Source organism: Calypte anna, chromosome 27 (assembly GCF_003957555.1).
Source record: "Calypte anna isolate BGI_N300 chromosome 27, bCalAnn1_v1.p, whole genome shotgun sequence".
In the NCBI taxonomy this organism is placed as follows: Eukaryota; Metazoa; Chordata; class Aves; order Apodiformes; family Trochilidae; genus Calypte; species Calypte anna.
The window spans coordinates 150262-172455 of NC_044272.1; the positions used below are offsets into that span (position 1 = coordinate 150262).

The 22194-nt window shown below is 47.1% G+C and overlaps 1 protein-coding gene and 1 long non-coding RNA gene across 6 annotated transcripts; one reads left to right on the plus strand and one right to left on the minus strand.

Moving 5' to 3' along the window:
- The first annotated feature begins 290 nt into the window (after positions 1–290).
- CALCOCO2 (calcium binding and coiled-coil domain 2) lies at positions 291–10855 on the plus strand. 5 transcript variants are annotated; one of them, XM_030465905.1, is made up of 12 exons: positions 291–403; positions 3171–3359; positions 3683–3785; positions 4131–4264; positions 4895–5020; positions 5480–5607; positions 5719–5809; positions 6535–6639; positions 7500–7595; positions 8269–8410; positions 8816–8862; positions 9377–10855. In XM_030465905.1, exons 2-12 carry the CDS (start codon positions 3180–3182, stop codon positions 9551–9553), a joined length of 1329 nt encoding a protein of 442 aa, XP_030321765.1. In that variant the 5' UTR covers positions 291–403; positions 3171–3179; the 3' UTR covers positions 9554–10855. The 5 variants fall into 5 exon arrangements, with proteins under 5 accessions (XP_030321765.1, XP_030321766.1, XP_030321768.1 ...); XM_030465906.1 differs by having other exon boundaries at positions 8819–8862; XM_030465910.1 differs by having other exon boundaries at positions 341–403; positions 3107–3359.
- LOC115599789 lies at positions 6729–17191 on the minus strand. The gene is made up of 3 exons (XR_003988607.1): positions 16933–17191; positions 12814–13038; positions 6729–7284 (listed from the first exon to the last, which is right to left on the minus strand). It is a non-coding gene; the product is annotated as an uncharacterized LOC115599789 (long non-coding RNA).
- Between the last annotated feature and the right edge of the window lie 5003 nt (positions 17192–22194).

Consider the following 22194-nt stretch of genomic DNA (forward strand, 5'->3'; position numbering starts at 1 on the left):
TGCCCCTCGCTCTTTCTCCTCAGAGCCCTTTGAGCAATTAAACTTTAATTAAACTTTTCCCGGGGTTCATTAAAGCGCTCGGTTCCTCCCCAAGGAGCGGAGCTGGAGCTTAACCTCTGTGCTGCCGCCGCCCCGGGGGTTCGGGTCCCGTTACCGGCACCGCTGGATCCCGCGGGGTGAACACGGAGATCTGGTCCCGCCGGTACCGGTGTCCCCGGGCTGCCCGCCCACCCCGGGGCGGTACCGGGAGAGGTGTGGGCGGATGCTCCAGCAGTACCCCCGCCCAGGGGGAGGTGTCCGGGCGGGGGCTCCGCCTTTTCCCGGCTCTCCTCCGCCTTTTCCTGGGTTTCCGCCTCCTCCTCGTTCTCCGGTTCCTCCTCGCAGCCCTGGGGGTTTCCTCTCGGTGAGTGAGGTGGGGGCGGTCCGGATCTCCCCCATCCCCCGGTTCCTGCACTTCCCCCCCACCCCCGGGTGCCGTGCGGGAGGCCCAGGAGGGAGCGGGTGCGGGGCGGGTGCGGGTGCGGGGCGGGACTTTCACTTTCGGTTCCCAGAGATGGAGCTGGGGATGCCTGGACCTGAGGGGGGGAAACACCCTGGGCTGGGACTCTCGGTACCGGGATCCAAGGGGAACCGGAACCGGGTCCCTTCCCCCGTGGCTCGGGCTGTCCCGGTGTCCACGCGCGGCGGGAGCTCGGTGTCTCGGGAAGGGGAATCACGTTTCCCTTCCCCCTCCGGGGTGCTCTGGCCTCGGGAATGAAACATCCGACGGTGACAGAGAAAGGAAAGGGCCCGGAGAGAGGGGGGGCTGCGGGCACCGGAGGAAGAGCTGCGGGGTGGGGGTCTCCCGACAGCCCGGTACCCGGGACCGCCCCGTGGTCATTCCCGTTATTATTATTATTATTATTATTATTATTATTATTATTATTATCATCATCATTAACCCCCCTCGGGCCGCCTCTGCCCTCGCTGCTGCCCCACGGCAACAAAAACCCAAACGGGAATAAAATCTCTTCCCCCCTCTGCTTCCCGGTGCCTTTTCCTGGGAGGGAGCTGCAGACTCTGCCATCACCATGCTCTGCACCGGCTCATCTCCTCCAAGATCAAAAATATTTTCGCCAAAACCCACATTTTTATTTATTCTTTTTTCCCGGGGCAGCAGGACACGTTGTGCTCCATCCATGTGCTGACTCCATTCCCTTTACAAGTTAACTGGACCCCTCTGACAGTGAGGGCTCATGCCCAGTCCTGAGGCTGCACAGTGATTAAGGTGTTGTGCTCATTGCAGTGATTAAGGTGATTAAGGTGATTAAGGTGCTGTACTTAGATTTGTTTTCTCTTTTCCTTCCTCTCTGGTGGCTGTGGAGAGGTTCTTGGTGTTCCAGATCACCTCAGGGTAGGGCAGGTTGACATCAGCCAGGTAAATTCTGGAGCTTTGATGAATTACCACTGAGCTCACTCAGAGTGGAGCCACCACCACCTGGTGTGTCCTGAACATCTGCACCCAGTTCTGCAGCCTCCTGTGTCTGGTGTGTCCTGAACATCTGCACCCAGTTCTGCAGCCTGCTCTGCTTCCTGGTCCCAGCAGGAGGAATTCTCCTTCTTCCCAAGGCAGCTGGTGTCAGGGCAGTCACTGCTGCTCTTTCCTGCCCTTCCATTCTCTGCTATCCCCATCTCAACACCTCTGCCTGTTTTCCAGAAATCAGAGCACAAGAAAAAAAAACAAAACAAAAAAAAGCCACCACAGAAGATTAAAAAAAAAACAAAACACAAAGGTTTCCAGGGAGTCCATTTCCATGGAAAACTTCTGGTTTGGAGCTGTCCTGAGATGCTCCAGCAGGATGGTTTGCTCATGATGAACTTTCCCTCAGTTCTGAGGCTGCTGTCAGTGCCATGTCCTGCCTGGCATTCCTGGGATGGAAGTGTCTGGGATTGGCACGAAGTTCCTCAGCAGTCATCTGCCCCGTGGCAGACTGCCAGGGCTGCAGCCCCACTGCCTGGGAGATGCACTGAGGGGGATTGGGGGCTCAGGTTCCAGCCCTGCCTCCCCTCCTGGCAGCTTGGATGCAGTTTGGATCAACACCCCCACTCCAGATCTTTGTTGGGGTGATCTGCAGCAGCGTGGCACTCGGGTGTTCTGGAGGGGTAACTCCTGCAGGAGCTCTGGTGCTGTTTGTTGACTCTGCTGTCATGCTACAGATCCATTTCAATACTGGGAATCAGCTGCAGCTTCTGTGTGGCAGTCACGAGTAGTGAGGCTATAACAGCCCCGTGACACAGTGCTGAGGACACAGAGCCAGGAAGATCTGCCTGCCCAGCACCTCCTCTGCCTGTGCTCTGCCATGGGAGCAGAATTCAGCCAGGTACCTCTCTTCCTTTGGAGCCAGGAAGCTGAAGATGAAAGGTTTGGAGGTTGGCTCCTTGCCTCGGATGGGAATGCAGGAAGGGAGGAGGCTGCTGAGTTTGCTGCTCACCACCACGAGTGGGTCCTTGTCTCCTCAGAGCCAGGCTGGGGAGGGGGAGTGTGCCAGGGAGTGTGCTGGGACTGCACAGATCTTGGAGCTCCTTGCCCAGGAGGCTGCTGGCTGTGTCCTGTGCTGCTGCTGGAGCATTTCATGGATGCAGCCAAACCTCTGTTCTTCCCAAGCAACACCTGGGTCTCCAGGTTGCAGGAAAGCTGATGCACCCCCAGTTAGTTCCATATGGTGGGGATGTGCCTGGATTGTCAAATCCAGAAGTGAAAATCAGGATGTGAGGCTGCACATGGGGACAGCTGGTGTTCCAGCAGGGTCTCCAAGCAGGGGATCCCAGCAGCAGGCATGCAAAGCACCCCTGGCTCAGACAGGTCTGGTTCCTGGGGTTCTTCCCATGCAGGAGGGAGGCGGCTTGGACCCACTGGCAGCCTCGGGGCACCAGGCACTGAGGTAGCAGCAGTCAGATGGAAGTGTCTTGTACCTGAGGAGGATCTGCAGGGTGCAGTGGGTCCTAGAAGCAGCCTGGACCCCACTGAGCTCGTGGGTCTTGTTGAGAAACCTTGGTGTCTGCCCAGGAGGTTTTGGACCTCACAGCTCCCTCAGTCCCAAGCTGTTCATCTTCCTCCCCTTCACAGGCACCACTGTGTTGGCAGCATCTGAAGATGGATGAGATAATCCCCTTGTTCTTTCCTCTCATAGACTTCCAGAATGGATGAGAACTCAAACGAGCCTCCCACATCTGCTCTCCTCTTAGAGAGCTGCCACTTCTCCCAGGTTGTCTTTAACAACGTGGAGAAGTTTTATGTTCCTGGAGGAGACATAACCTGTTACTACACCCTGACACAGAACATCTTGCCTCGTGGGAAGGACTGGGTGGGCATCTTCAGGGTAAGTGGATGCTGTGAAACCAGATGGGTCAAGCTTCAGAAAGCAGCAACAGCAGGCAGAAGCAAACAACTTGGGCTTTGATAAAACTGGGTTGGGGTTTTCTTTTTTTTTCAGTAATAACCTTGTGTAATGAGACATTTTTGTGTGGTGAGGAGCCAAGTGCCAGATCTGCTGTGACCTGATGAGCTTCAAGGCTCATCTCTGATTATCCTTTCATGCATAAGCTGCAACTCTTAGAAAAGTCAGGAAAGGAATGCAAAAATCCTCCCAGTAACAACAATCACAAATTGTATGGTGCCATTAAAAAAATCCTGCTCTTTCAGGTGGGCTGGAAAACAACCCGGGAATATTACACCTTCATGTGGGCTCCTCTGCCCAGTGACATCCCCAGTGACACCACTGTGCAGCAGCAGATCCAGTTCAAGGGTGAGTCTGGAGCTCAAGTGACTTGGGATATATGTGCATTTCTACTTTGCTGGGAGTCATTAGCTTAATTAGCTGCTAATAAACATTAAGAAAACAGTTGGAATTACAGAGTACCTGTCAGACCCTGCTTTGGGAGACAGGTTGAATCCCATAATAAATCAGAATTTTGAATGTGCTGGATTCTACTGCCCTGACTGATCTTGTTTGTGTTCTTCTTGCTGGCACAAGGATTTGCTAAGGGTGCAGGAACGACACTCAAGCAGGATGTCTCAGTTTTCTGAGGTTAAGAGACTTGAATAATTAATTAGGAGCTGCCTCTGATGGGCTGGTTGTATTTCTCTGAAGCTTACTACCTACCCAAAGATGATGAGTACTACCAGTTCTGCTACGTTGACCAGGATGGGTTGGTCCGGGGAGCCAGTGTGCCCTTCCAGTTCAGAGCAGAGACTGAGGATGATATCCTGGTGGTTACCACACAGGTATCTCTCCTCTCCTCTCTTCCCCTCCTGCTTTTTTTCCTGCCTCTGTTTTTATTGGCCTGTGCTCACTGCTAACATGGAGTGATCTGGGAAATCGGATTCCAAGCTGGAATTCAGCAGACTTGGATTCTGTTCTGGGCTTTGCTACTGGTCTGTCACACACATCTGGGCAGTCTTTTATTTCTCTACCTGCAGTTTATCACTTCAGTTGTGGGCTCTTTTTAACAGGGAGTGACTTAATCCACGGTGTTTCAGAGAATTTTCAATATCTTTTAAGTGGAAATGTCATTTCCATGGAATCAGCCTCCCATTAGGGGGGAGTCAGAGCAAGCAGGTGGACAGTAACTGAGGAGCTGTGAAGCCAAGCACGTTTGTTTTGCAGTGCCTTGTGTGCAGCCCTTTTGTTCATGACTGTACCCATGTCCTGATTTAACAAAAAGCCTCAAACCTCTGCTCATTTCTGGTGACACAGGAGGCACTGGAGCAGCAGCTTGGTCTGTGCTAGGAGTGAAAGCTCAGGGAGGTTCAGAGTGTTTTTGCAGAGCTCATCTGTCCTTGCCCTGTGTTATTCAGAATGCATCTTTTGAGTCCTCCTGATATGAACAAAGAACTTGGTCCTTTGTTCTCCAGGGAGAAGTGGAAGAAATTGAAATACAAAACAAAAATTTACGTGAAGAAAATGAGGAGCTGAAAGCAAGTTGTGCAAGTCTGCAGAAACAGAACATGGATCTGCAGGAGGAGATCAAGAACAAACAGGTGAAAAAAAAAAAACCCTCCATATATTAAGTCAAAGCTTTCATTCAGAAAGATGAAAAGAGACTGAGTCAGATTTTGTTTCACTGTGTGATTCCAGGAGAAAATTTAAGAGTTTTTTCCCCATATTATCTGTTTGATCCTTTGCCAAATAGTGCAACATCTCCACTGTGATAAGAAAAATTATGATGAACAAGAGACCCAGGAGTCAGGGGCTCAGAGGGCCTCAGAGGGCTGGCCTGAAATCACTTTGTTATTATCTTTCCCACTTTCAATTTTGCATGGGGCTTAATACAAAAAAATGGGGTCTGAAGGAGCAGTCAGGATGCAAACGAGAGACTTCCCTCCTTCAGAGGGGGTGTCTGGAGGTGGTGTGTTTGAGGGACCTTGCAGTTCTAGTGCAGAGCAGGACTATTGCTTGAGTCTCATTTTACCTCTTATCAACCTCACTGTGGTTTTCAGGAGCTGCAGAAAAAATTGGAGTCCCTAAGGAGCAACACAGAGAAACTGGAGCAGGAGCTGAATTCCCTGAAAAAGGAAAATAAACATCTAAAGGAGCTGGGGGACTGCAGAGAGGCAGAACTGCACCAGTAAGTGTATTTCCAGCCCATCTCAAACCAGGGCTTCCTGTAAGCACCCTGCCCTTATGGATTCAATTTCCATCTGTGAAAGTGTGGTGTGTTTTGATTTATTCTGAACAGACTCAAAGAGCAAATTCAGAACATGACCTCTGACAAGGAATACCTGGAAACCAGAATGAAAACAGTCCTGGATCACATGGACCAGCTGCAGGTAGCAAACATACAGCTGCCCTTTTGCTTCACTTTGCCTCTGGCAGGGAGCTGAGCAATCATGGGGAAATGCATGGTGCCTGAGCTTCTTTTTTGATTACATGGGTTCTTTAGGAAAATGTAAAGCTTTGATGTGATTTGTCCTCCAGGAAACCTCAAGAAAGCTCTGTGCTTGAAGGAAGGGTAGAGAGGGATGTGCTAAGAGAAACTGAGAGGATCTTATTCCCTAAAAACATCCCCTTTGCATGTGCATGAAGTTGACCAAATTCAGACTGATGTTTACCTCCTGCTAGCTACAGATCCAGGCAGAAAAACATTCTAAAATTATGCTCAGTACTTGGGTGAAAAAGAAGACTTTGAGCTAGGAGGTATGTGAAAGGGAGAAGGTAGACTGAAAATAGCTTGGTTGTTAGGTCTGAGGTGTGGGCAAGAGCAGGATGTGCTGACCATCTGGCTGCAGGCTCTGGTTTTCTCTTTGTTCTCTCCCAGTGTCATGTTGAAACTCAGCTCCTCTGAGAACATGTGAGTGAATAGTGTGTTCTGGTGAACACCTCAGTTCCCAGTATCCCCATGTAACTGCTCTTTTCCTACAAAGGAAAAAATGTTTGCAGAAAAAAAAATACTAAGCAGCCATGGGTTCTGGAGCTTTGCTTTCTGCAGCAAGAGAAATCCTCTGCTCCTCATTCAGAGCTGTTCCCTTTTCACTTTCTGCTTCTTTCTCCCCAGTCTCAAGTATCAAACTATGAGAAAGAAGTGGAAAATCTGTCTCGTATGGACCATGCCAAGACAGAGCAGCTTGAAAGTTTAAAGGAAGAGAATCACCAGTTACATGTGAGCAGAGCTCAACGGGTAAAGTCTCCCCTGAGTATCAGAGTGCTCAGGAAACCAGGGTGGAGAGACTGAGGTATCCACCCTTAGCAGTGAGCAGGTGCAAATGTTCCTCAGTCTTAATGAGAACCTAGAGAAATCCATGACAGAAAGAGGGCAGTGTGCTGGGGCATTTCTTCCTGCTGCTGAAACCATCCTTGGCAATGCCCAAGGCCATCAGATCATCTTTAGCCTGTTGTCCTGAGTGACCTGAAGTTGATTCTGTGCTACTCAGGAGGCTCTTGGAGGCTCTACTCTGACATTGAAAATTAGATGCCTAAAATAGATGATGGGATGTGCAAATGGGATGTGCTGTGATGGCAAATGTTCAGGATTCTTAAGAGTGATACTTTGAGAGTGACTGCAGGATCCTAAAGTGCTCTCTCTAGCTTATCCAATTCACTGATTTAATTCAAGAGTAAGCTACAGGTTTAAATTCCTAAAGATGTGCTGGCTGATTGCCATCAGGGCAAGTCTCACAGCACCAGGAAACCTGGCAGACGTGGATCACTCACCTGCCAGGGTGGATTTTTCAGCTGTAGGAGTTCCTTTTCTTCAGCCTCCCTCTTTACTCAGTATGTCCCCTTCAGAGGTCATGTGTCCTCTCACCTGTTGTCATGAAAATAAAGAGCATGAGTGGTGCCATGGAGCTGTCCTGGGTGACAAACTGTGACATGGGAAGAGTCCCATTGCAAGAGAAGGGCTGTTTGTTGGTAACAGATGCAGCATGAGCAGTGAGTATCTGACAGCTCCCATGCTTGGAGCTGCCATTATTTTATTTGCCAGTTTCCCATGACTTATCAAACATCACTCTCCCTTCACAGCAACAAAACTGTGACTTGATGAAAGACCTTGAGGAGCAGAAGTGTTTGTTTCAGATTCTGGAGGTGAAAAAGAAGGAAGCCGATGAGGAAAATCAGGTGAGAACTTGGCACAGCTCCCTCACCTTTCTTGTGCACTGGAGATGCCCCCAGGCTCTCAGTCTGGTGCTCAGTTCCATCAACCCCTCTCCCTGTCACTGACTGTGCCTGCCTGGGGACTGTCACCTGAGGCCAGGCTGTCTGCAGGCACCTACAAGTGACTCTGGGTGTACACTGACAGTTGTTGCTGCCACATCTGTACAGCCTAAGAGGAAGGGTCCAAAAACTTGCCCCAGAGAACAGACTGGTTTGCCTGCAGTGGCGTGGGGCTTTTCAAACCCTCCTGATGTTTCCTGAATTCTGACAACACTGAAATGAGTGGATTTACCTGTCTGAGAGATCAGAGCTTTTCTGGCCAGTCTAAGCAATGACTGCTCAGTTTTTTTCTTCCTTATTCTGCACAACTTCAGGACATTCTTTTGGCTTTTCAATGTATTAATCTATTGTGATCATCTTGTCTGCCTTTCTGAGCAGGCCACAGGACAGATCCTTGCCCATTTTTAGCTCCCTTTCCCATATTGTCAACCAGGACTAGCACTGAGCTACCTAAAAGAAGTTCAGAGTAATTTTGATTCTGATACAGAAGAATCTGTGTTGGTGCAAAGTATGGCTTTTCTCTGAAATGTTCTCCTGAGCTTCTGGAAATTCACTCTGCCCTTCTGTCCCTTTGCAGAAACTACAGGAGAAGCATGAGGGACTCGTGAGGCATCTCTCACAGGCCAGAGAGGTTTCTCCCTTCTCTGTTGCTTCACAAGCCCAAGCTCCAATGCCAGCTCCCAGAGCAGAAGGCCTTCTGTTTGGAAATCCATATTGTGGTGAGATTACTTGGCATTCTGTCTGCAGCCACAAATGTGTGGCAGTTGGAGTCTCAGCAAATTGCCCTCCCTCTCAAATTGAGTGCTGTAGCAAGGACATTATTAGCAGCACCTCTGTGCAGCTTTGCATGTGTGCAGATGAGTTGGCAGCTGCCAAATGTTGCTAGGTTTAAGAATTGACTTAAATGATCAGCTGTCTGTTCATTTGCTGCCAAGAGAGACAACGATTAGCTAGTTTATTCAGCTGAGAGACAGTTCTGTGGCTTATGTCCAGTTTCCATAGTTCTAAGTATAGAGGTTCAGATCCAGAGCCACATCCTCATGTTTCAAGAATCACTACTTTGTCAGCATGTTGAATTCTTAAGTATTTTGTTATACATGAATTGACTTTTTCTTTTTTTCCAGCAGCAGAAGCAAACCTGGGGGCAGGAGCTGCAGGAGCTGCAGACATAGTAAGTAAAGTGGACAGGACTGGATGTTAATTAGTGACCTAGAGACAGAGTAGTGGTTTGAAACAAAAACCTTGTAACCAGTTGTCTGTCTACTGGTTTAGTCCTAATAAGATAGTGGACAATAAAATATAGCTAGATGTGCTTAATGCATAGAATTAATAAGAGTTATGTGTGCTCAGGAAGAGGAAGGAAACTGTTGACCTTAAGAAAGACCATCTCTTGGCAGCATCTAATGTCAGAACGAGCAGCAAGCAGCTGCTAAATACCTTACTTCATACTTGAGACACAGACATGTGCTATGTAGGGTGGAAATTTAAAGTACCTCTCAGAAGCTCTCTCAAGTGCTATTTAGAGAAGCCTGGAGACATTTGAAAGCTTCAGAGTGTTGGAAGTCAGAAAGACTTGTGGAAAAGTGCTGCTATCTAGCTACTAAAACTTCCTTTTTTTTTTTTTTTTTTTTCTCTTTGAACATCATTTTTAAACTGGCTTTATTTGCATTTCCTTTCTACCTCAGGCTTCTCTAAGGAAGTGCCCCATGTGTGATGAAGTATTTCCTGAAGAAATTGCAACGAGTCAGTACGAGGCCCATGTGCAGAGCCATCTTCTGGAGTGCCCAGTCTGCAGTGAGAGCTTTGACAAGTCCAAAAAGCAGGTGTTTGATGACCATGTTTTTTGTCACGGCCTGGAGTAATTCTGAATGTCTATCTGCTCAGTAGAATAGGCAGCAGAGGCTGCAGTATAGAATAGACCAAAATCACTGTGTAGGTTAAGGCTAACTGTGACACCAGGACTGTCGTTCTGAGCTTTCTGTTCCACACAGCACACGACCAGCACAGAAACAATTCCAGATTTCCTCATCCTGAAACTGTCCTCAAACTCAAGTCCTCTGCCTTGGATCAAGTGTACACACTTGTGGAATGAGTTGCAAATTCTGTGATTTGTAATTGAGTTGATTGTGGTGCCACTTCTCTAACAGGATTGGCCATGTACTCATTCACTCAGATGGGGACCCAAGTGATGGGATGCAGTACAGCAGTTTTCTCTGCTTGGCTGATCTATTATTTTAGAATGGTTTTATTGCTTAAGGCAGCACTATGATTGCTAACCAAAGACCAGAAACAGGGTATAACCTTGTAGGATCACACCTTCAGTGCTGCTCAGCTCCTCAGGTGCAGAACCAATTATTAAAAGTCTGAATAAAATACATCTCTTCTTTCACCATCAGTTGCAAAGCAAGTGAAAGAAAGGTATTTCTGAAGAGCCAGAGTGTCCTCCTTGCACAGGCAGCACGGCTCAGCCCAGGGTGAGGCATGAGCACTGCTTGCTGCATCCATCACAAAATGAGGAAAACCTGGGATTTCTGAGCCAGGGCAGATTATTATGGTGTGGAGCCCACAGGAAAGCAGTGGCTGCTTTGTCTGGGCAGCAGAGAGGATAACTGGTCTCTCAGGCAGATATTGGGCATCCTCAATCAGAGCAAATGGTGAGTTTGAATTATTCCTTTTTATGTTTCTAAACCTTCTTGATTTAACAAGAAGAGCTTGTTCTCAAACTGAAACATTGTGATTCACAACTAAGTGCCTTGGGCTGTTGCAATGCTTTGTGCACAGATTATCCAGTTACTTCTTTTTTACTCTGCTCTGGGATTTTCAATTTATGATTAACAGTTCTTTTTTTTTTCTGTGCAAACACAAGTGGGTAAAGTTTTATTATTCATCTGCATTAGGCTCTGTTTCCTGCTGAATATCTGAAGATATATCAAATATCTAAAGATATATCAAATCCTAAGAAGTTTACACAGAGTTTTAAGAATATTAACAGTATGTTTTACTGCTTTGATTCCACACCCAAGCACTCTTTATCAATCTAGATTTAAACAGAATATTTCTGACTTGAGTTGTACTATACTGGCAAGCATTACTTAAAGAACCTGTTAACAGAAGATCACCACCAAGAAAAATAAAAACTATATGAAAACAAAATCTTAAAAAAAGATGTCTACTTCTCTTCATTTTTAAATAAATTGGAGGAATTGATGGGGTCTTAAGGGAGCCATTTGCAGGCTTTCAATTACTGGCTGAAGCTCCTCTCTAACAAAGAACTTCAGCACCTCTCTGAGTAACTTCTAGCATATGATTCTATGATTCTATGATTCTAGCATAAACCAGGGTGTCTCTAAGGGAGTCAGACTGTCCCTGTTTAACAGGAAGCACCTATTGAGCTGGCTGATCCTTTCTGGCTTCTCACAGCATGGGGCTGTATCAGGAAGGCCAGAGGATGGTGTGGAACTAAAATGAGCTGGATGGGATCCATTTGTTTATATCTGTTCCAGCAGATCTCAAACCTCAAGCTGAATTTCTGCTGGGTTACCCAGTGTATTGATATTTTTCTCTCCAAAGCAAGGAGAAAAAGCTAAAAATCTCCTCATTCTGGACAATAAAATGTTTTTTTAAAAAACCCCAGGATTGTCCATGCTTTGGCATTATTGGTTATTGTCACAGTGAGTGACACTGTGGTGTATCTCAACACTCCCTTGCATAGTTTCATCCCAATTTTGACAACTGAGCATTCTTTAAGCCCTATTGTTTTTCAAGAAAATGCTCCCCCCCAACCTTTTCCTGTTCATTCTCATCCTAAATTACATTTTTCTTCCTCCTACTGCTTAACATCTTGACAGAAACAGATCAAAGGTGGGGAGAGACAGAGGTCATTGTTATGAAACCTCTGGTTGTTCACCCAAGTGCCAGTTACCAGCCCCTTCCCTCTGCACTAGTACTGGTTTAGCAGCTTGTAACATAAACCCCAACCAGGTCACCCAGGGCTGGAGCTGGGTCACAGCACTAGCTGTGTCCTTGAGAGACCAGTGCCAAGTGTCAGCATCCCTGGATTGCCTCTCCATCCCTTTTACCTTTCATTTTCCACTCCCCTGCTACTGCTTCTACCAACCTCCGAGCCTCTTTTGAGGTGCTGGGACGCAGGCAGCCAGTGGGTGACCAGCAGAGGGGGTCAGACTGCAATAAATCTCACCAGGACGTTGGGTTTGGGAGGTGTTTGAAGGGATCTCGTTTGTTTCCTGTGATGGTGACAGATTCAGGCTCCCAGCCTTACACTTTGGCCTGATGCAGGTCATACCCCCCTACCCTGGGCAGCCAGGGACCAATTTACCTCTAAGCACAAATTACATCATATATTTTCTGACCAAGTTTTCATTTGGCTTGTAATTTAGAGCATTATTTATGTTACAGCTGCATTTAGCCTTTGGAATCATAAGAGGCTTCAATCCTATCTCAGCTTTATGGTTTAATACAGAAGTAGCTCCAATGGCTGATAATTAGGTGCAGTTATACTTTGGATGAGATCCAACAGCACATTGATATGGATCAGCTAAGGACCTTGAAATAAATTTTCAAAAGGGACAGTAGGGATTTGGCACCATTTATACCAGAGCTCAAGTGGCAGCTGGATGACCATTCATTAGAAATGTATCTACAAGGAAAAAGTTGTATTTTGTGGGCCAAATCACAGTGATATAGATCAAATCACAGTGAATATAGATTTTTTTGAACCTTTACAGGGCTCACCAGATGGGTCCAGCTTAGGAATTGGCCCAGTTTGCTTTCCAGGAGTGATCACAGCTCCTATGCAGTGAAGCATTTTTTATTCAATCCAGGCAAACCTGCTCAGCCTCAGAGAGCTCTTCTCCCTTTCCCCTGTCCTCTTTCTTCACCTTCATTCTTGTCAGACCCTTTGCCTTCCTTTTCCAAGAAGCTGATTCTTCCCTTGAGCTCTCTCTCCCTATCATACAGATAGACTTTGAGCATATTCTCCCTGGCACGTTTCTTCCCAGTTCCCAGGGATGTTTTGTGTTGTGTGAAATGCAAACCAGAGGAAATCTCCTCTCAGGATGATAACAACAGCCACTAATTGTACAGCCACAGCTCCTTTCCTCACCTGAGCAGCCTCTTTCCTCCACCCATTCTTCTCCTGGTCCCTGTTCATCTGCCCATGTCTTCTTTCCTCTTCCTGCAAAGGATCATCTTTCCTCTCCAAAATCATAGTGCTGTGGTTCAGGGGGAGGTGTGAGGATTGGAGCTTGGTCCATCTGGCAGTGCTGCTTCTCCCTGCTGCTGCTGCTTCTCTTCACCTTAATGAGGCTCCTGTGGAGACCAGGGGAAGCTGAAAGGAAATAAAAAGATTCCTGACAAAAGGAATGTAAATAGACAAGATGCAGGTGAACAAAGGGGGAAAACTGTGTGCAAGCCAGCAACTGAGTGGCTGCATTCAGTAATCAACTTGTCAGTTTGATTTTAAGACACAGAAGAAATGGGCAATTCTTTACAGCAGCATAATGCACACCCAGAGAGTGTTTTGATCACCCCTGTCCTTATTTGAGGGATCAGTCCTGCACTCAGGAAGTGGAGGTGTTCCTGTGTTTGGGAGGTCAATGATGGGAAGGGAGGCAGAAAAGGAACAGCAGAAAAAATGTTCTAAAATGAGACTTTGGTTGAGGTGAGACAGCTCAGAAAAATCCCACAGAATGAATATCTTACACTGCTGCAGAGGGGTGGTTGGTTTTTGGTTTTTTTTTGGTTCTGCTGTGGAGATCCAGTGACCTGTTCCTGTCTGCAGAGGAGCAAATGAGCCCCTTTATCTCTAGCACAAGCAGAGTGCTTATGGGGTCTGCAAGGGCAGGAAACCAAACGCTGCCATTTATCACCCTCTTTGCAGGGGATTAAATCACAACGTGGAACAGGGAAGACTCCAACCTTTATTGTTGTGTTGGGGAGAGGATTGGGTCCCAGAATTACATCAGTTGTTTTCTCTAAACAGCTATTAGCCTCCTCCATTATACTAACAGAACTGGTTTCCATCCTCTGGCTCATTTATTCCAAACCAGCATTATTGAAGTGAATGGGGTCTAGGCCCTGGATATTAAGAGGAGCTGCTGGTCTGCTCATAAATAAGGAGTTGTCAGGGATTTTAATGGAAACCCTTGGAGTGCTGTAAATCTGTGCAGTTCTGCCTGCATCCCCTCCCTCATTTCCATCACAATATCACTCCAGTGGGACTGCAGCATGTGCCAGGCAGCAGAGATTGGTAGGACATGGGGGGAGGATGAGGAGGGAAAGAAAAAAAAAAAAAAAGCTGGAGATGAAGTGGGGGGGTTAAGAACAGTTAGTACTGAGAAGCATCTGCTGGGTGGCTGGTTTTGGAGTCACCTGGCTTGCTCAGCAGAGGAAGGGGACTGGAGAGGGTAATAACAGGACCAGAGATGCTTGTGGGATAAAGAGGGATGTCTTGCAGTTTACATTTTGCTCTGTTGGTCTGTGAAGCAGTAAATCTTGGACAGAAGAGGGGTTCGTCAGGTTCTGATCCCAACTGAAGTGGCTGAGCTGGTGCTCAGACTGCTCAGGTTGCCCTCACTGTTGGTCAAAGAGGACTTTCCTTTTCAAGATGATTTCTTTCCAACCTTCCTGGCTAGCCCAGAACTACCTGCAGGGAAAATTCAACACCACAATCCTGATCCAGACCACAATGTTTCTGGAAGTTCAATGGAAGCTGAGTTACTATAAAGTAATCTCCCCAGTTATCTGCATCTCAGCTGCACCCTGCAGACAATTCTAAAGCCTTCTAGGAAGGAACTCGAGCTCCCTCCTTCATTCTCTGTTAGCTACCTGATATTATGGGATATATTATGACTGGTACAACTTGTGCCCAGCCCACTCACAAGTACTGCTCAGGGCCCTCTTTAAGAGATCATGTGGATTCTCTGCCCTCTGAGGCATGAGAGCTGAGCAAAATTTGTATGCAAGGTCAGTTTAGGCTTAAATAAAGGCTCAAGCCTTGGCTTACCATGTAATACCAATAAAAAACAACATCAGTGACAAAGCTCCTGCTGGCTGCAGAGTGCCCAGGGCTTATAGTTTAATATAATTACTTGTCTGGCACTGAGAGTCTAAAATACAGCAAAGGCATCAGCAACACAATCCTAAATTAATTACTTTAAATATAGCTCCTTTCACATTACAGCCTCAGATGACAAGCACCGAAGAAGTCAGCCTTAAGAGGCTTGTGTTCTACAAAACATAATTAAACATTACCCCTATATTCCAGCCAGGGAAGCAGTTAGGCAGACACACAGGAATTTAGCCAAAGCCACTCAGAAAATCTGTGGCATAATCCCCCTTTTCCCTCCCCATCTTCACCATGAGAAAGGCTGAACAGCACAAGAAGGGAGCCAGGCTGGAGGAAAAAAGGGATGGCTGCCAAAAGGGATTGATGCCCTTCAGCCTCCAGGGAGTTTTTAACCCTTCCCAATGGTTCTGCCAGCCTGGAAAACCTGGTGGGGTTCATCAGGCTGCACTTCTCCTCTACTGATCCATAAGAGATTGGCCAGTGGGAGCAGCTGCTTCCAGAGTGAGCTGATAACTCCAGCCCTGAGGCACTTACATCTGGAGGCCTCATCCCCTGCCTGCTTCCCCTCCCCAGGAACAGGATGAGAGCAGAATATTCCATGTGCTGGTGTAATGTCTATTCCTGGGGGGCCTTGTTCATGATTACAGCATCTAAATGCAACTAGAAACAAATAGCAATAAAAAAGAAGAAAAAAAAAAAGGAAAAAAAAAAAAAAAAAAAAAGATGGTCAGCCCAAAGATTCTGAACATTTTTTACACTCATTTTCTTTCTGTTTAATAACAACTTGCAGTTTTGCAAGCCACACAGCATGGTTAATTCTTTTTTTTTTTCTTTTTTAATAACTGTTACAATATTTTTGAGAGCAGCTGCTGCACATGCAATGCAGTACAGCTGAGAGAGCCATATGGATTTTTAATTCCTGAGAGTTATTACTTGGTTGCAGCAGCATGCATGAACCCACGCCTGCCTTAATGGAGTCATTAGGCTTGACAATCCTTCCTTAAAGAGAGCTATTGTTAGGACAGCTCTGATCCAAAATGCAGGAAAGCTCTGGAAAAGCTCTTCATTCCATGAACCAAACATCAAGATTTTATTTTTTAGACAGCTCAGTGGTTTTTACGTTTTCAGGAAATTCTTTCTCTGTTGGTATAAGATGATTTTAGAGATCTGTACCCTCTCCTTTCAGAACTACACCACGGAAGTCCTGCTTTGAGATGTGATTCTTGCTTTACACTCATGAGTTTTCCAACAAATCTGGCAAAATGGAGACACTTAAAATTTCTTGCAAGCTGCCTACTAGAACACCCCTCTGCTCTTGTGAGAATACACAGAGTTACAACCCTAACACATATTTTGGAAGGGATATTAACTTTGAAAGAGATATTATAACATATGTCTCTGTGAACTTTCCTAAGACAACCCCTAAACATCAAATTCTTGCACTTGATCCTTAAATATGTGGGAAAGAAGAGAAAGAAGACAACTAGATGCATCACTGTGGGACCCAGAATGAGAGTCAGTGCCAGTGAAGACTCCAATCTTTGTGTTTACAAGTACCAGAAGAGAAAAAGATGCTGCTTTAATGTAGAAACTACATACCCCTATCTATCATTTGGATGCATCATCCTGAGTATGCTACAGATGGCTCGAATAAATCTAAGTAGCCCACTGGATCTTTAATTCTACAGAAAATGCTGGAAAACTCTTCACCTTACAGCACACACCAGGATTGTAAAGTTTAAAATGAACCCCAGTAACTCTGCTGCTGGCTGCCATGGAGATGGAGCAGCTTAGTTCAGAGGAATCAGTATCACAAATAAAAACGAAGAAACTGAAATCCAAGCCTTCTTGTAGAACCATTAGAACAACCTCCTCCATTTGTAGCCAGCCCAGCCCATTTCCATGGCAGCAGGAACTGAATTCATACAACTGAGTCAAATTCTGTCTGCAAATGGTGCCACCCACGGTGCCAACATCACCAGCAGAGCCTGGAGCCAAAGCTTCCAGCTTCTCAAAACTGGTGATTTTGGGTCAGGTGTCTGCGGGATTATTTTTGCACGGTATTCAACCTGTGAGTGCAGGCTGCCCCAGGGCCGGCGTGGTCAGGAACCTGCACTTAGGGCAACTCAGATCAAGCCTCAAGCTTGTTTTTACCTCTTTGAAATCCAGTCCTGAAACCTCGTCCAGAGAACCAGCTGCAGAGGGTTTCATGGCGAGGTTTGCTGCCTCCAATGCTCATTGCTGCTTCGGGATCAACATTTGGCGCTGCCCAGAGCTCTGTCACCCTCACACCAACACCGCCCTCCTCTCAGGGGCCACGGATCCCTTCCCACAGCAGGCTGGAAGCAGAACCCGGCAGCGCCAGACCTCCCCCACCACGCCTGAAGGCTGAAAACGAGGTTGGGGCTGGTTTGGTACCGCAGGCCCTGGTTCGGTACCACAGGAGGAGCCCCACAGGAGGAGAGGTACCACAGGGAGACCCCTGAGGCGCCCCGGCCCCACGGACCCCTCCTCAGACGGCTCCTCCCGACACCCCCTGCGCAGCCTCCGTGCCCACTCTAATATGCAAATCACCACGGCTCTCACAGCTGTGATTGGCTGTGGCCGTTCAGATGAAGCCACGCCCCCTCTGGCGAGGCGGGGCCTTTCAGCGGCCGTTGTTTCGGGAGCGGGAAAAGAGGCCGGCAATGCGCACGCGCCAATCAGCGGCGCACGCCCCTGACGCCTGCGCGTCCCCCTGTTGCCGTAACAACGCATGCCCCGCCCCTTGCTGGTTTATCCAATCAGCGCCTCTTCTTTCCGCTTGGCCCAATGGAGCGGCGAATTGTTAATGAAGGGGCGGGGATTAAGCGGGGTGAGCAGCCAATCAGGAGAGGGGGCGGGCAGGGCTCTGCTCCGCTCAGTCTCCCGCCCCCTGCCGGCCTCGCTGTGCGGTGTCCGTGCGGGTTCGCGGGGCGGGATCGAGGCAGCGCTGCCCGCAACCCCCCCAGGGCTCCCGCCTTCCCGGGGTCTCCGGGGAGTGCCCGTCAGGAGCGAGCTGCTCTTGCTCCGAGCCCAGGGGTGCTCCAGAGCCGCCGAGGACACTCGGGGGTGGGTGTCCTGCTAGGGGATGGAGTCTCTGAGGCTGCTCCCGGGCTGTTCCTCCTGGAGGGAACCCCCCCATGGCCCTGAATTCCTGCCAGGTCCCGGGGGACGAGTGCGGGAACGAAACTTGGGGAAAAAAGGTGGTGTTGTGGCTGTAGCTGTGTGGGGAGGGTCCTGGAGCGCTGCTGGCAGAGCGTTGGGAGGTGCTGTGGGTGGGGAAGGCAGCAGGCTGGCGGTGTGGTTGTTCCCTGAGGTGAACGCGATGTCCACTTGGCAGAGGGGTCACAGGGTTGTTTTAGCTTTGATGGAGCTGTTTATCAGGTGAAGTGTTGGGAATCAAACGCTTTTGTGTCTGCCTGTCTTGCTCCGCAGCTCGGCAGCCTGCCTGGGGATCCCGTGCCTGATGCAGTTGCCTCCAGACATCTGGTCCCTGTTGTTCTGACTCTTGCTCCCTGTGGGTATGTGCTATCCCTAATGTTTAATCTTCCTGAAGCCCCAGCTTGTGATCACCAGACATATTTCTCTCATAATGACTGAAGTTAGGCAAGAAGTCAGAACTTAATACAGCTGAGAGTCCTTGCCAGGGTTTTCTGGATTCCTGCCTTGAGAGAAGGACGTGGAGCAGCTCTGTAAATGGCTCCATTCCCAACCCAAAAATAGCATTATTCAGGGTTGTATTCCAGGAATCTGTTTTTCACCACTCAGATTTATCAATGGAACCATTTGTCCTTGCAATTAGTGCTGGCTAGCATGAAGCTCCTGAAACAGTAAGAAATTGTTGGCTTCTTTGGTAGTAATTTATGACTAATTGCCTGGATTATCATCTAAAGCAGGCAGTTGGTAAATAATACATGCACAGTGAGCAAAAGCAATCCACCTTGATTGATGGCTGAGGTCTAATTGAATAGCAAGTTTACATCTCCCTCTGAATCCAGAGAGTTTGAAATCACAAATCTTCATTCTTCTCAGATTTCCTCTGCATGGAGCTGCAGGGTTTTGGTACAGCTTTTGGGAACCAAGAGAAATCAGTGTGCTGGACAGATTATACGACCTCAACAGATGAGTTAATGAAAATTCAAAATATTCAGGTGCTTCTGAGTTGGTGAGGCTATATGCAGATTGTAATTGAAGCACGCTTGTAATTCAAGCATGTTTAGAAGCAGATCAGCTTCATTGACCCCTGCCCAGCCTATTGTTATTGATAAATTTTAGGTTTGGTCTGAGGATTTATGAGCTGAAGTCATCCTTTGACCCTCAGAGGATATTCCTCCATAACAAGGGCCTGGCACATTTTGTTATTTCAGCATCCTCTGACCCTTTGCAGAAGAGCTTGGTAAAAGTAAACAAGCCTATTAGCAGGAGTTAATGGCAGTTCAATACATCACAACCAGAGATAGAGAGAAATCATAATGGTTTGACTGGCCAAAGCATCTTTCTCTTGAGAATATCTAAGCACTTCATAAATACTTGTCATTTATCTTCGTAGTATCTGAGTACAATAAATAAAATTATACATGAAGTGTTTAGGCAGATCCTTTAGTAGAATAAAGCCTGTGTTATATTGTCCAGATCAGTGCTGCATACAAGTTTGGGCACAGCTGGTTGTTCTATAAGTAGATACCTAAATAGCTTTCCATAGTATTCTGATACTGTTATTCACAAAGCATTAAAAAAAAGATTAAAAATTTTAAAAAAGACATCTTGGACAGAAAAAAATGGTCCTAAATGCTAAGATATTCTGACTTGCTTCTTTATGAAAAGAAGTTGTGGCTTAGCTGATGGCTGGAGAAGGTTCTGGTGTGCAGTTCTGGATCATTCCAGCACAGAATTAGCTCTGCTAATAAGTGGTTGTATGGGGCCTGACTGAGAAGGAGGGTTATCTTCCATTGAAACTGCTGATTTCTCAGAAGTGATGGAGTTGGAATGCTGATGAGATTGCAGTGAAGTGAAATTGAAACTGTTGAGCCTCATTTATTGGGTTCTTTAGAGTAATGGGATCAGTATAGGGCTGATCATATTTAGTGCCATTAAATCTTCTGTGCTTAATTAAGATGCTTTGTACATTATGCAGTGTGACCAGGATCATGTAGAGAAGAAGGGAGGAAGCTAATACCTTTCTAACCCTGCATCTTGTTCATTCATTTACAGGATAATGTATGCATGCAGCTGACAAATTATTCCATTAACAAGAACAGAGTTAATTCTGCCAGAGAGAAAGACACTGGAAGTAAGAGGTAAAAAGGAGAGAATATTTCCAAGTTGCTCCCAGAGGGGGTACTGTTTACCTGAGAGAAGCCTTCAGAGCATCTCTTTGTTGTCACGGTTTAACACTGGCCCGGCAATTAAACCGAATAACAGACGCTCTCTTTAATCTCTCTCTCCCCTCGATGAAGAAAGGAGAGAGAATAAGGGAGAGAGACTTATGAGTTGGAAACTAAACTACACAACTTTAATGAAACAGTAATGGTAAATAGGGAAAAAATTACTAAATATACACAAATATACAGGAAAATGGAAACCACATTCCTCCCCCTTTCCCCCAATAACTCTCACGTCACCACCGAGGCTGCAGGGCAGCCCTGGGAAAGTCCAGGCTGGACTCCTGGAGTCGGCAGCAGTCGGGAACTGGAGGCAGGAACACACAGATATGGGCTGGCACGGATCAGGACCACAGGCAGATGAACAGACAGGATCCTTCCAGGATGCCGGGTGAAGGAAGGGAAGCAGGAAATCAGGAAAAGATCTGGCTCGGCCCTCGTGATGCCTCAAATTTATACTGAGTGTGACGTATATGGGATGGAATACTCTGTTTGGTCAATTCTGGCATCTATCTTGTCCGTTCCTCCCTAAAGGAGGGTTCAGGTGGGACCTCTGTATCCTCCTGGACGGTAAAATGTTTTCATGCAGAGCTGAGCAGTGTCCTTGGCCTGCATACCAGTCTCTAGCAGTAACTATAAACATCAAGTGTTATCAATCCTAAAAGCACACACACTGCATGAGAAACTTGCTGTTAATTTCAGAGAGACTACTTACAAGGGACTTAGCTAAAAGCAAAAGTACAGAAACAGAAAACCACCTTTATCCTGGCCCAAACCAGGACATTTGTGTTTCCCCAGTGCACAGTATGTTTTGCTGTTGAATAAATCAAACGAGGAAACTCAGATAAGTAACAGAATTGAACACCTAAATTGGGAAGAAAACTCCAGGGGGGAGTTTGTCCTGCAGCTTGGCAGCATACATTGGATTTGTTTCCATTTTTGTCCTGAGATTAAGTGCTCACCTGCTTTTCCTAGGTACACCAATTGTTCTAATAAGATGTTACTGTCTTTCCCAAGTTTCTTTACCTAGACTTTATACTTTTTCCTATTGCAATGTTCCTTCTGTGTCATTTCTTTGTAAATAAATCTGCAGTGCTATGATTGTGCAAGGCATAATTGTTATAAAATGATCCAGGAGTGCACATTTCTTCCTTACACTTTGTGTCCTAAATCCTTTCTTGTCCTAAGAAATGGAATTGCTCCAACTCAGGAGTAGTTTGAGCAACAGAAGCTTCCAGGCATGAGTAGGGTTATCATTACATAAAGAAGCACAGCAGGGGTGGCTGCAGATCCCAGATGTTGTTATTAAATCAGGGATAACAACACTCGTTGTTATGAGATGGAGCTCTCAGATCTGCTGCCCCAGGGTCGTGCTCTCTTTGAGAGTTTGGGATCATCTTGGATCACAGACCCAGTAAAAGTCTCTGCTTGATCCTGCAGCATCATCATCTATTAACTGCTCTATTTTTTTTTTCCACGCTGTTTGCTGGTCTATTTTATATTTCTAATATATAATAACTGGATATAACCTTTTTAAATTTCTTTTTCCCCCAGCCTCTCCCTTATCACCGGTTTCGTTTTGTTTTGCCTCCGCGGGTCTCCCGCAGGGTTCCCGCAGCCGCGGGCTGGGAAGTGCCCGGCAGAGGGGGATCGACTACACGGAATGTCTGCGAGAAGGGTGGTTGTGGCCGGACAGACGCCTGCAGAGTCCTCAGCTCTGTGATCAGCTTCTCTCCGGTTCTTCGGGCTCAGAAGTGTCTCAGGTGACCCGCGGTGGGAGTTGCTCAGTCAGGAAGGGGCAAACTCCTTGGTGTCAGTTCCTCCTCCCTGGCACACACTCGGTTGGTGTCACCTCTGCATCCAGCCTGGGGCTGGGATCTCAAGCCGAGTGTGGTGCTTACTGTTTTTCCTCTTTTGCAATACATATAAAACCCAGATGGGTCTTTCCATGGGGCCCATCACTTGCCAGGTTTGGCTTCACACTGGAGTGAGGAGAGATGTGTTACTCAGCAGG